At 36.1% G+C, this 13,780-nt stretch overlaps 1 protein-coding gene across 1 annotated transcript; it reads left to right on the top strand.

Moving 5' to 3' along the window:
• Nucleotides 1–2,860: 2,860 nt before the first annotated feature.
• Nucleotides 2,861–13,169, top strand: ccl25a (chemokine (C-C motif) ligand 25a). The gene is made up of 5 exons (XM_056445681.1): nucleotides 2,861–2,938; nucleotides 5,605–5,687; nucleotides 10,543–10,660; nucleotides 12,591–12,702; nucleotides 12,919–13,169. Exons 2-5 carry the CDS (start codon nucleotides 5,624–5,626, stop codon nucleotides 12,931–12,933), a joined length of 309 nt encoding a protein of 102 aa, XP_056301656.1. The 5' UTR covers nucleotides 2,861–2,938; nucleotides 5,605–5,623; the 3' UTR covers nucleotides 12,934–13,169.
• Nucleotides 13,170–13,780: the final 611 nt, after the last annotated feature.

Below are 13,780 nucleotides of genomic sequence, written 5' to 3'. Positions count from 1 at the left end.
TTGTGAACCGTCGTTGGTTGGGTTTGGGGACGGAGGAGGGTGGGTCAGCCGACTGGCCGGTGGCACGGTCAATCATTCTGTCATCCAGGCAGACAGGCGGAAGGTCGTTCGACAGCGGCCTCCGGAGGGTTTACGCGAGAACGGCGCGGGAAAAAGCGCGCACAGCGGCCTCTCGCGGATTCGCGAAAACAAAAACTGCAAAAATACGTACCTCGCGGGGCGTATTTCGCGGTCTCCAGAAACGTCCCCGGGACTACGTTCTCAGAATAAGCCTGGGTTGCTAAAAACCCTTTTGTAAGAGGTACTACTTTCTTCTGCTATTCATTCACATCTGCAGCTGACGTAAGTACAGCAGAAGCCGTTACTAATTCACCTACGTCACTTTAGAGCTAGTGTTTGAATGATTCTCTAGCGTAATGTCTAAAGTGATGACAAAACAGCTGATTTTGCTCACATTTTAAGATTATAAAGCTGAACTGCATGAAATGTTATCAGTCTACAGAGATATCTCCCAGTATTTCTCTGTTGCGATCGGGAGATCACAATATTACTATGGTATAAATACAGTACTACAATATACAAAAGAGAGAGATCGACATAGAAAGACATTTACCTGTTTAATAATGATTTGATCAGCTGTAGTTTGAAATTACTCTAGTTTTTTCTTAGGGCTTATTATGCGTCTCTGTCGCCACCTTGTGGATGAGCATCATCAACCGTCTTGTCTCTCTGAAATTAGAAATATTTAAGAATGGGCACTATCCATATAAATAAACTGCATAGTTGCAATCTAAACGACTACATTCTTGACTAAAAAGCCTCAAAAGTTCATTATGTTGTCCAAAAGCAGCAATATTTGTCAAACTGTAGAGTGTCCTTTGCTTGTTACTGTATGTGGGCGGAGTAATACACAAAGGTGAAGGGTGAAGTGGCGGGTCGAGTGCTGTTACTGGCAGAATATCCCACGGCTATCAGCCAATCAGATTCAAGAACCATATAAATGTATGCTTTCAGAGCCTTTCTGAATGAATGAATGAATGAAATATGCGTTTTCCAGCAAGGCAACCCGGGGTGCTGAAATATAATTGGCTAAACTGGCATTGGGCGGATTCAAAGACCCAAAACAAAGGCACAGAAAAAAAACACGTTTTCAAAGCAGAATATCTGACTTCAGCATTGTTTTTTCAGATAAACGTGCTGTATAAATTGGCGGTTCAATCCACTGTGGCGACCCCGGATTAATAAAGGGACTATGCTGAAAAGAAAATGATTGAATGAATGATTACAATTATGACCAAAATAATATTGTTTATGATTTTTCCCATAATCAAGCAGCCCTAATATATATATATATATATATATATATATATATATATATATATATATATATATATATATATATATATATATATATATATATATATATATTAGGGCTGCTTCTCATTCTGAAAATCTAGCCCTATATACATTTCTGGAGATCGCAAATTATGGAGCCAGAGGTACATATGGCTGCATTTCGTGGTATGATGACGTTCCTTTTCATGCTTACCAGCTGACTGCTTATCTCCGTATTTGCTGTTACCAGTTTGTCCAGGCTCACTGCGTATGTCAGCGGACTTGTGACATGGAGTGGAGTTGATTGTTACAGTGGGGTTCGAGTCTGGCAAAGAATGGTTCCAGAAAGCAGGTTAGACAAAAACAAAAGCCAAAAATGAAAAATAAACTAGTAATTAACAGGGTGAGAATGTGGTAAATTTGAAAACGACAGAAAAATCAGGCTGCCGTGAGGGCTTTTCTTTTTCTAGATTGCTTTTGAAAACACTGTCGGTTGGGTTTAGGGAAGGCGGTTGGCGGGTCAATCAGTGCTTCTGAAAACACTGTCAGTTGGGTTTAGAGAAGGCGGTGGGTGAGTCAATCGGTGCTTCTGAAAACACTGTTGGTTGGGTTTAGGGAAGGTGGTGGGCGGGTCAATCGGTGCTTTTAAAAACACTGTCGGTTGGGTTTTGGGAAGGAGGTAGGCGGGTCAATCGGTACTTCTGAAAACACTGTCGGTTGGGTTTAGGGAAGGTGGTGGGCGGGTCAATCGGTACTTCTGAAAACACTGTCGGTTGGGTTTAGGGAAGGAGGTGGGCGGGTCAATCGGTGCTTCTGAAAACACTGTCGGTTGGGTTTAGGGAAGGAGGTGGGCGGGTCAATCGGTGTTTCTGAAAACACTGTCAGTTGGGTTTAGGGAAGGCGGTGGGCGGGTCAATCGGTGCTTCTGAAAACAGTGTCGGTTGGGTTTAGGAAAGGCGGTGGGCGGGTCAATCTGTGTTTCTGAAAACACTCGGTTGGGTTTTGGGAAGGAGGTGGGCGGGTCAGTCAGTGCTTTTGAAAACCCTGTCTGTTGGATTTAGGAAAAGGAGGTGGGCGGGTAAATCAGTGCTTTTGAAAACACTGTCAGTTGGGTTTAGGGAAGGCGGTAGGTGCGTCAATCGGTGCTTTTGAAAACAATAACGATTGGGTTTAGGTAAGGAGGTATAGGCGGGTCAATCGGTGCTTTTGAAAACACTATCGATTGGGTTTAGGGAAGGGCAGTGGCATTTCTGTGTGGAGTTTTCATGTTCTCCCCGTGTTAGCATGGGTTTCCTCCGCATGCTCCGGTTGAATTGGATAAACTATTGGCCGTAGTGTGTGAGTGTGTGTGTGTGAATGTAAGAGTGTATGGGTGTTTCCCAGTACTGGGTTGCAGCTGGAATCCATCCACCCCTGGTTAAGGTCACCTAAAATAAAGTGGGTGAGTGTTAGGTTAGGGTTAATCCCCATTATTTCTGAGGGGCGTGGCTTCGTCTGCCTCGGGTATCAGGGCTGGGCACATTATAAATGAAAGCGAGTGAGAAGCGCTCACAGATTCTTGCATTCTGGGGAGAAACTACTTTATTCTTGCTTTACAAAGAAGGTGAGCGGTCGATTATATCAGCAGCATCATTTCTGCATTTAGTTCAACAGCTAAACTGAAACTGTTTACATTTTTCGCTTTGAAACGCCGACATGCACCTGCTGCCTTTATGAACACATTTAACTTTATTATTACTACGCTTTTACTGCATGCATGAAAATTGTAAAACAAGTCAATGTTCATTAATGATTAATGTGTTCATAAACTGAGGTTGCGTTCAGTGTTTTATCATCAGGTTATTCTGTACACTAAAAAATGTTGGGTTGTTTTAAACCCATGTTGGGTCAAATATTGTGTCAATAGTCAGTATCCATTAATGATTAACACATTCGTAATCTGGGGATGCATTTTTTTATTTAGAGGTATTTTGTACAATTTTAAAAAGTGCTGGGTTGTTTTAACCCAATGTTGGGTCAAATATTGCAGTTTTAGATCAATATCCATTATTGATTAACACATTCATAATTTGAGATTGCATCATAGAGTTATTCTCTGCAATCTAAAAAAATTTGTTTATTTTAACCCAACATTGGGTCAAATATTGTGTCTTCTTCTGCATGCATGTAAATGGTAAAATGGGTTAATATTTATTATTGATTAATTCGTTCCTAAACTGAAGTTGCATTCCCTTTTTCATCTTTAGGTTACTCTACACTAAAAAAAATGTTGGGTCATTTAACCCAATGTAGGATCAAATATTGTATTTTCTTCTGCATGCATGTAAATGGTAAAATGGGTCAATAATTATTTTTGATTAAGTCGTTTCTAAACTGAAGTTGCATTCAGTTTTTCATCTTTAGGTTACTCTGTACACTAAAAAATGTTGGGTCATTTAACCCAATGTTGGGTCAGATATCCATGAATGATTAACACATTTATAATCTAAGACTGCATTCAGTTTTTATCTTAGAGTTTTTCTGTGAAATCCAAAAAATTGCTGGGTTGTTTTAACCCAACGTTGGGTCAAATATTGAGGTTTTACGCATGTAGGTCAATATCCATTACCAAGGAACACATTCATGATCTGAGATTGCATTCTTAGAGTTATTCTGTGCTATCTAAAAAAATCTGCTGGGTTGTTTTAACCTAACATTGTTCTTAACTGAACCTAGTATTGTGTTTTGTCGGGTCAATATTCATGAATGATTAATGCGTTCATAAACTGAAGTTGTGTTCAGTGTTTCATCGTTAAGTTACTCTGTACATTAAAAAAAAGTTGGGTTGTTTTAACCTAACGTTGGATCAAATATTGAGGTTTTACTGCATACATGAAAATTGTAAAACAGGTCATTATCTATTAATGACTAATGCATTTTTCATCATTGAGGTATTCTGTACAATGCAAAAAATGCTGGGTTGTTTTAACTTAACATTGGGTCAAATATTGTGTTTTTGTCTGCGTGCATGCAGAATAACAGGTCAATATTCTTTAAAATTTAATTCATTCATAAACTGAAGTTGCATTAAAAAAATTCCTTTTTAAGTTACTCTGTGCTCTGTAAAATATGCTGGGTTGTTTTTAATGCAATGTTGGGTCAAAAACATCATATATTTTGCATGCATGTAAATTGCAAAACAAGTCCAAATCCATTAATGATTAATGCATTCATAAACTGAGCTTTTGTTCATCTTTGAGGATGAGCATGCTCTAAAAATGTTGGGTTGTTTTAACCCAATGTTAAGTCAAATATATGTTATATTCTGCATGCATGTAAATTGCAAAACAGGTCAAAATCCATTAATGGTTAATGCACTCATAAACCGAGGTTGTGTTTGTTTTTCTTTGAGAAACTCTGTATGCTTTAAAAAATGCTGGGTTATTTTAACCCAATGTTCGGTCAAATATGGCAAATATTGTAAAACAGGTCAATATTCATTAACTCAGGTTCAGTATTTCATCTTTCAGTAATTCTGTAGCACTCTAAAAAAATCTGGGTTGTTTAATCCAACATTGGGTTAAAAAATATTAGGTCCAATAGTATGGTTTTACCGCATGCATGTAAAACAGGACAATATCCATTAATGATTAATACATTCATAAACAGGACAGGAGGCGTTAAGTTTTTCATCTAAAAAAAAACACTGAGTTGCTTTTAACCCAAATTGAGTCAAATATTGGGGTTTTACTGCATGCATGTAAATTGAAAAAATATGTAAATGTCCGTTGTGCTTATAAACTGAACATCAATTTTTGTTCAGTTTGTTCAAACTTTCATTTTTGAATAACTCTTTACAACAAAATTCTGGGTTGTTTTAACCCAGCATTTGATCAAATGTGGACAAACCCAGCTGTTGCAATTATTTTTTCAATTAAATCTAAATGACCTAAAATTTTAACACAACTTTTGGGTTCATCCATATTTGACCCAGTGTTGGGTTAAAACATTCCAGGATCTTTTTAGACTGGTTTTCCTTTATGCAGCTTGGTTTGTTCAGAGATGATGAAATGATATTTTTACAGCACTTGCCCTAATTTACAACACAAGGAGCTCCTTTTTTATACACAATCTTAATGATGTTCAAGGTTCAAGGCTGGAGAAGTGCGGATATGAGGGAAACGTGTTGATAAGGTTTATGGAAGCTATAATAAGAGCGTCTGTTGTCTGGCTGTGAGTTTGTAAGCATATCTGGTGAAGCGCTTCATGCTTTTCTGTCTTATTTTACAGTAGAGACACACTGGTAAACATGCGCTTCAGCATCTTCATCTTCATCTTCCTCCTGGGCTTCCTCTACCTCACAACAGCACAAGGTAAAAAATGACTTGATGGCTGATTGAATGACTTATCGACTGATTTGGTAGCTTTTTTTCTGTATCAATACAGTGCCCAGCAAATATGAGTACACCTCTCACAAATCTCTCATTTAAATTAATATTTTCTATAGGATCCTTTATTATATTTGTGCATATACATTAGATTAGTCAGTACTGAAGCCAAATCTGAAGCTTATCTAACAAGGTAATCTATGATAGCGGTTCAAAATTAGTACACCCAAATTAATATGTTGGGGGAAAATATTAAATACAAATTTTTTTTAACAAATAATTTAACAAAATAATTTATTTGTTTATTTTTTTATTTATTTATTATTATTATTAAAGTTACAGTGTTTAAGAAAGCACTGTTTAATAATGAAACACATTGCACTATAGTTTGCAATGTGATAAATAGACTTTGGTATCGCTTTACTTTGATGGTCCCTTTCAGGAGGTCACAATTAGCTGATGATTTATCATAAGCTTGTTTGGCATGCTGTCCCGGAAGAGAGAGCCCTGAGCTCAAGGGATCCTTGAGCCCAGGGCTTCCTGCTGTTCGCAGAGCGAGAGGGGAGATTGAGCTCAGGTAGATCTCAAAAACTCCCTGGCTGAAGCGGCTAAGGTAAACTACTAGAAGGAAAGGAGCTAGACAAAGTGCCCGTTTTGCTTAGTCTGTCACGCATGTTGCATATCTTTGGATGGTGGGAGAGAACCGGAGAACCCAGGGGAAACCCACGCTGACATGGGGAGAACATACAAACTCCGCACAGAAACACCCACCGGCCTGGCTATTACCAGAGCTGGTTCTTGCTTTATAAATGTGTTCTTTTACTTTCCCTTGAGTACATTTTAGTGCAGTATTGGTACTTTTACTCCATGACTTTCCTTCAACCAGCATTTTTTCTTGTCTATGGGGATTAGAAAAATCAGTCCTGTGGATCCTGTCCAATCAAATCGCATCATAATGAACTACCTCAAGACATGGGTGATTTATATTTATTATATAATTGCAGCAAACTCTTTGGAAGCATTAAAAGTGTCCAAGAAGATGTCCAAAATCATCACACGCAATGACCTTGAGACTGTTTAAATGCATGTCACTGATTACTGTTACTTTATGAGGACCGAAATGGCCTTAAACACCCAGCCGGCACAAGACGTCAACATGACATCAGATTGACGTTGTACCCGAATGTTGTGAGGGCGTTGCATTTTGTTTGGAAATTAAAATCAAAACTCAATGTCAGGCTGAAGTCAATGTCCAACATCCAACCTAAAATCAACCAAGTATCAATGTCTAATGATGTTACAGCTTGACGTGTGGACGTTACCACTATGACGCCTATCAGATGTTGGATTTTGGTTGCCATACCTGACAAATAAATGTCAGTATTTGACATCAATATGACGCTGGTTTTAGATGTTGGCTTGACATTGGATTTTGGTCACTTTCCAACACAACCTAAAATCAACCAAATATCAACGTCATTTGACGTCATTATTGGACATCAAAATAAGATCGTCCCGAATTTTGGTCATCTGACATCACAACCTAAATCTAACCTAATATTAACATCTTATGACGTTGTATGCCTGCTAGGCAATAACTAAATGCACTACAGAATGTTACGTTTACACACATCCACAAATAACATGTAAATGCATCAGCTTTTTACAGCGTAATACTCACTACTCACTACTCTTGAGTACTTTTAAAAGGGCTACTTTTTACTCTGAGTAATATACTTATACTTTGAGTAATATTTACAACAGATACTTTTACTCCACTTGCACTACATTTTTAGGCAAGTAATGGTACTTTTATTTAGGTATGATGTTTCAGTACTCTTTCCACCACTGAAGGAGCAGTATCAACAGATATTAAGTAGACAGTCTACTAATACTCAAAAGAGAAGTAATTGGCATGTAGCTGCAATGCAATTTTAGTCAACAAAACGTTTAATAGAGACCATCGAAATAAAGTCTTACCTAAGATTTTATAGAAATATAAAGAAATAGAAGGTCAAAGTCAGCTTTATTGTCAATTCAACCACATGTACAGGGCATACAGAGAATAGAAACGGTGTTACTGGTGCATAACAGATAATTTTAATACAAACAAAAGCAATAAATACAATTACACATAAAGGGCTATATTTTGACGATCCATGTGCAAAGTCCAAAGCACAGGACGCAAACGCATTAAGTGCTTGTCAGAATCCACTTTTGCTATATTAAGGACGGAAAAATCCACTTTGTGCCGTGGTGCATGGTCTAACAGGGTTGAGCTTATTCTCTTAATGAGTTATAGGTGTGTTTGAGAATAAACCAATCAGAGTCTCATCTCCAATTCCCTTTAAAAGCCAGTTGCGCTGCGCCATAGCGCATTTGCTATTTACATGGCAGACTTTGTAAGTGGAATAACTGAACACTTCACTAGAGAGAGCGCATCTGCAGCGTGAGAATGAGAGATAAGCCTCCTCATTGTTTACTTTCGCTTTTACTCTCCTGGATAGGGAAACTTCTTGTACGCACAGACATCCTATAAATAATTAATTTAGTTTGTTAAGCGCAAAGATTTGTTTCAAAACTATTTCTAAATTCAGTTCTAATTTCCAGCAAACGAATAAATGAACAATAATAACGCAGTGTGGTCAAAAAACGGAGTTATATCCAAATACACATGCTGTGCCCCACATGGTCTAAAACCTGACAGGTGGGCAAATCTAAGCTTGTTTTCAATAAAACAAATATAAATATGCATATAATAAATAATTTAAATCTAAAAAATATAAGTAAAAATAAAAATTGTATACAATACAATTACAATTAAGGGCACATGGCAAGGAGTGCAAACCAGAGATGTGCAGAAAAGAAACATTGCTCACTTATTCAAATGAATTCTGCAGGATAAACACATGACATTTATTCATTTAATGGTTTAGCAATAAATCTTACGTTGAATTATTGTGATTGTAACATGCAGATGCTTTGTCATATTTGATATGTGATGGCGTTTTTGTTACTTGTAATCTTTTCAAGTGCTTTGCATAGAAAACAAAGTCTTTCTGTGGATTATCTTAACACTTTATAATAAGGTTGCATTAGTTAATGTATTTACTAACATGAACAAACAACGAACAATGCATTTATTACATTTCCTTTGGCTTCTTATTTATTTTTCCTTTTTAGGTTTTTATTTATCAGGGGTCACCACAGTGGAATGAACCACCAACTATTCTGGAATATGTTTTACGCAGCAGATGCCCTTACAGTAGCAACCCAGTACTGGGAAACACCCATATATTCTTGCTTTCACACACACTCATACACTACGCCCAATTTAGTTTATCCAATTCACCTATAGCGCATGTGTTTGGACTGTGGGGGAAACCAGAGCACCCGGAGGAAACCCACGCCAACACGGGCAGAACATGCAAACTCCACACTGAAAAGCCAACTGACCCAGCTGGGACTTGAACCAGTGACCTTCTTGCTGTGAGGCGACAAGTGCTAACCACTGAGCCATCATGCTGCCCTCATTTATTACACTGTTTATTAATTTTTGATGATGTTAGTTAATACAAGTAGGTTATTAATTGTTATTTCTTGATTCCTCGTGCGCTATGTTAACACAACATTCGATTTAAAATCAAGTAAACAAACATTTGAATACATTGATTACATTTAATATACCTTATTTAATCAGGTTTAAAGTATATATTTTTAAGTTACACAAATTAATTGATATTTTGTTAATTAATTGAAATTTAATTGATTCAATAAGTTGAAATTACTTAAGATTATTTGATTCAACTTAAAAATATAAGGCATTTTTTGTATAATTATTTAATTGGCGGCATGATGGTTCAGTGGTCAGCACTGTCACCTCACAGCAAGAAGTGTGCTGGTTTGAGTCCCGGCTAGGCCAGTTGGCGTTTCAGTGTGGAGTTTGCATGTTCTTCCCGTGCTGGCGTGGGTTTCCTCCGAGTGCTCCAGTTTCCCCCACAGTCCACACACATGCGCTATAGGTAGGGCCAGACAGAATCTGCTGACATTTTTTGCTATTTCTGCTGAGAATTTTGTTAAAAATCTGCGGATTTCTGTGGAATTATGTTGGGAGTATCGTAATTAAAAACGTAATATATGAAATAAAAAATAATACCTTGTTTACAATGCAAATCCAATTAGATCCACTTTATTTGGTAAACAAAGCAAGTCTCTCATATAATATCTCTACTAAAAGACTGAAAATATTTACAAACTGTAATGTAAATAAATTATATGAATATTTTCATATTAGTCAATAACTATATTGAAATTAATTTAAAAACGGAATAAATATAAATTTACGCAATTAAATATACAGAATCAATTATGAGCTAAAAGTCTGCTGAAATCTGCTGAAGTCGCAGATTCTGTGTGGGCCTTGCTATAGGTGAATTGAATACACTAAATTGCCCATAGAGTTTAAGTGTGTGTGAATGTGAAAGTGTATGGGTGTTTCCCAGTACTGGGTTGCAGCTGGAAGGGCATCTGCTTTGTAAAACATATGCTGGAATAGTTGGCGGTTCATTCCGTTGTGGCGACCCCTGATAAATAAGGGACTAAGCTGAAGAAAAGTAAATGAATAACTATTAAATTCAGTGTCACATATGAAAATCATCTGGGAGGCTCTACTAATAATTTGCAGTTCTTATATTTTGTTTTTCCACCCCCTTCATGTACATTTGCAACATATTTATGGTTTTATGAGACAATGTGGCACGTTCGCTAAATCATCCGCCGGTGACTGACAGTAAAAATAGCTGTGCTGTGATTCACCGCTGCTCATGGTTTTGTTGTGCAGGATCATATGAGGACTGCTGTCTGAAATACGTCAGGAAAATCACCCAGTCTATGAAGAACAGAGTGATCCGCTACAGAAAACAAGAGATGGATGGAGGATGCAACATTCCAGCCATTGTGTAAGCAATATTTATGTAGACTTTCAGACTGTATATAAAAAGAAAAGCTTTAAAACCACATCAAAAATACTATACTATAGTGTTTTTGAAGCATACTATAATAAAGTGTTTGAATGAATCTGTTGTGATGATTCTGTAGTTGCTATGGTAACACAACTAAAGTTATTGATCTATTGTAAAACTTTTGTTGTTGCTGTGGTAACACAAAAACTACAGTAATTGATCTGTTGTAAACATTCTATAGCTGCTATGGTAACAACACCTACAGTAATTGATCTGTTTTAAACGTTCTATAGTTGCTATGGTGACAACAACTACAGTAACTGATCTGATCTGTTTAAACGTTCTATAGTTGCTATGGTAACACAACAACTACAGTAATTGGTCTTTTGTGAAAATTCTAGAGTTGCTATGGTAACACAGCAACTACAGTAATTGATCTGTTGTGAAAATTCTAGTTGCTATGGTGACACAACAACTACAGTAAATGATCTGTTTTAAACGTTCTATAGTTGCTATGGTAACACAACAACTACAGTAATTGATCTGTTGTAAATATTCTATAGTTGCTATGGTAACACAACAACTACAGTTATTGATCTGTTGCAAGAATTCTATTGTTGCTGTGGTAACACAACAACTATAGTAATTGATCTGTTGTAAAAATCCATTGTTGCTATGGCAACGCAACAAATACAGTAATTGATTTGTTTTAAACTTTCTAGAGTTGCTATGGTAACACAACAACTACAGGATTTGATCTGTTTTAAACATTCTATAGTTGCTACGGTTACATAACGATAAGCATTCTATAGTTGCGATGGTAACACAACAACTGCAGTAATTGATCTGTTGTAAATATTCTACAGTTGCTATGGTAACACAACAACTACAGTAATTGATCTTTTGTGAAAATTCTAGAGTTGCTATGGTAACACAACAACTAAAGTAATTGATCTGTTTTAAACACTCTATAGTTGCTATGGTTACATAACAACTACAGTAATTGATCTGTTTTAAACAATCTATAGTTGCTATGGTAACACAACAACTATAGTAATTGATCTGTTGTATGTTTTCCATAGTTGCTATGGTAACAAACAACTACAGTAATTGATCTGTCGCAAGAATTCTATTGTTGCTATGGTAACACAACAACTATAGTAATTGATCTGTTGTGAAAATTCTAGACTTGCTATGGTAACACAACAACTAGAGTAATTAATCTGTTGTAAATATTCTATAGTGGCTATGGTAACAAAACAACTATAGTAGTATAAACAAATTACTCACTATTTATCTACCTATAAGGTATATTTATTTATATACAATACATCACAATTTACTGTAGTAAACCTAAAGTATACGACAGTATTTATTATCAGCTCACTTTAGTTAAAATTTTATTATGCTGAAGCACAGACCCTTTTCACATTTCCGGGTTTCTCAGTAGCTGAAGTCATCATAGTTGGGTAAACAGAGCGCAGTGAATGGGAGACTACAACAAATAATTTTTTACAAACTTATTTAAAAGGAAAAAGGAAAAAAATAGTGAGAGACTGTTGACTGATCAAAATTGCTGTCCTGTCCCATAGACACTGCATTAGAAACACAAGCGGTAATTAGTTTTTTGTAATTTGAAGCAAAAGTGATATAATACATACAAAAATACATATAAATGTTCATACGTTTAAAAAAAATTTAAATATTAAAAACTTTTAAGGATTTAGGATGTTGATGACCGTTAAACGGAGTTGCAAATACTATAAAATATACAGTTTAATAAACTTTACTGGTTCAAAAACATCACAGTATTTACCATAAATGACTAGTGTCTGCTTTTTGTATACATTTCAGGTCAAAATAATCTGTTTGAGTTTGAATCTTATCAGATCTCATAATTAATGATGTTAAATGCAACTCTTTGTAGCTTCACACTGAAACAAGGCCGGATGTTCTGCACTGATCCCAGAGAAAAGTGGGTCCATGAACTCATGCAGAGGGTGGACAGACTGAAAGGAAAACCATATTTGAGGAGGAAGGTGTGTATGTTTGCAAATTCACACGAGAAATGTAAGGCTTTTCACTGTAAGGCTGTATTTGCTTGTGCCATAAATACAAAACTTTATTTTTAAGACTATAAATCATTTAAAAAATATTATAAAATAATTCTAAAATAGCAAATATTCAAAATAAAATTACAATTTTGAACTGTGGACATTTTATATTCAATTAATTATTTTTGTTTTGATATACAGACTTCAAGAGGCTAAACAAGCCACTGGCAGCCAATTGAGGACCTGAGGGAAAGCATCCCAAAGAGTCTCGGTCAATTACATTCTTTCTGGCTCTACGAGGGCTCACGGAGTGACCGTCAGTAATTGCTGTGTTCTGTCTGTGCTCTCTGGGCTCTCAGGCGACACTTCTTGTTTTCAGACTTTTGTCGCTTCACTGATGTTAAACTGCTGCTAAACATTCAGAACCAGAGATTATATTCATTTCTCACACAGTGCTGTTAAACTCTCAGAATCACTATGTTATAAAACATTGTTTGGTTTTAAAATCTGAATTACATGTTATAAGCACATTAGCATGCACACGTGAAAAAATATACATTAAAAATATATATAACATCAGCTTGATCTCATGACAAGACATGACTATTTTACAGTTTGTCAGTTTAGTGGCTAATTCGTACAAATTCTGATGAGTTCAGTCGTATAAAAAGGTACGATTTTTAAAAGCAGGCATGGCACCCAACCCCACCCCTAAACCCAACCGTCATTGGTGGAGGAGCAAATCGTACTAAATGCTAATTGTAAATCAAAAAGTTATGATAATATATACATACAATAGTAATACAAATATAGAAAAAATGCATTTTAAAAATATAAACATTCAAAATCGTGCAGAAATTCAGCTTTTTGCTTTTTCTGTGCTTTTTCTCTCCAAATGTTATGAGCTATAAAACATATTTAAACATTTAATTCCATTACATGTTTAATGTTGCAATTTCAAGGATATTCGCATGTTTTAAACATGCAAAAATTGTGCATTTAACAATACAGAGCATTTAAATTCATTCATATAGCAGACGCTTTTATCCAAAGTGACTTACTA

Source organism: Danio aesculapii, chromosome 2, assembly GCF_903798145.1.
Source record: "Danio aesculapii chromosome 2, fDanAes4.1, whole genome shotgun sequence".
NCBI lineage: Eukaryota > Metazoa > Chordata > Actinopteri > Cypriniformes > Danionidae > Danio > Danio aesculapii.
Note: the sequence above shows the minus strand (reverse complement) of the source record. Positions and strands in the feature narration are given on the sequence as shown.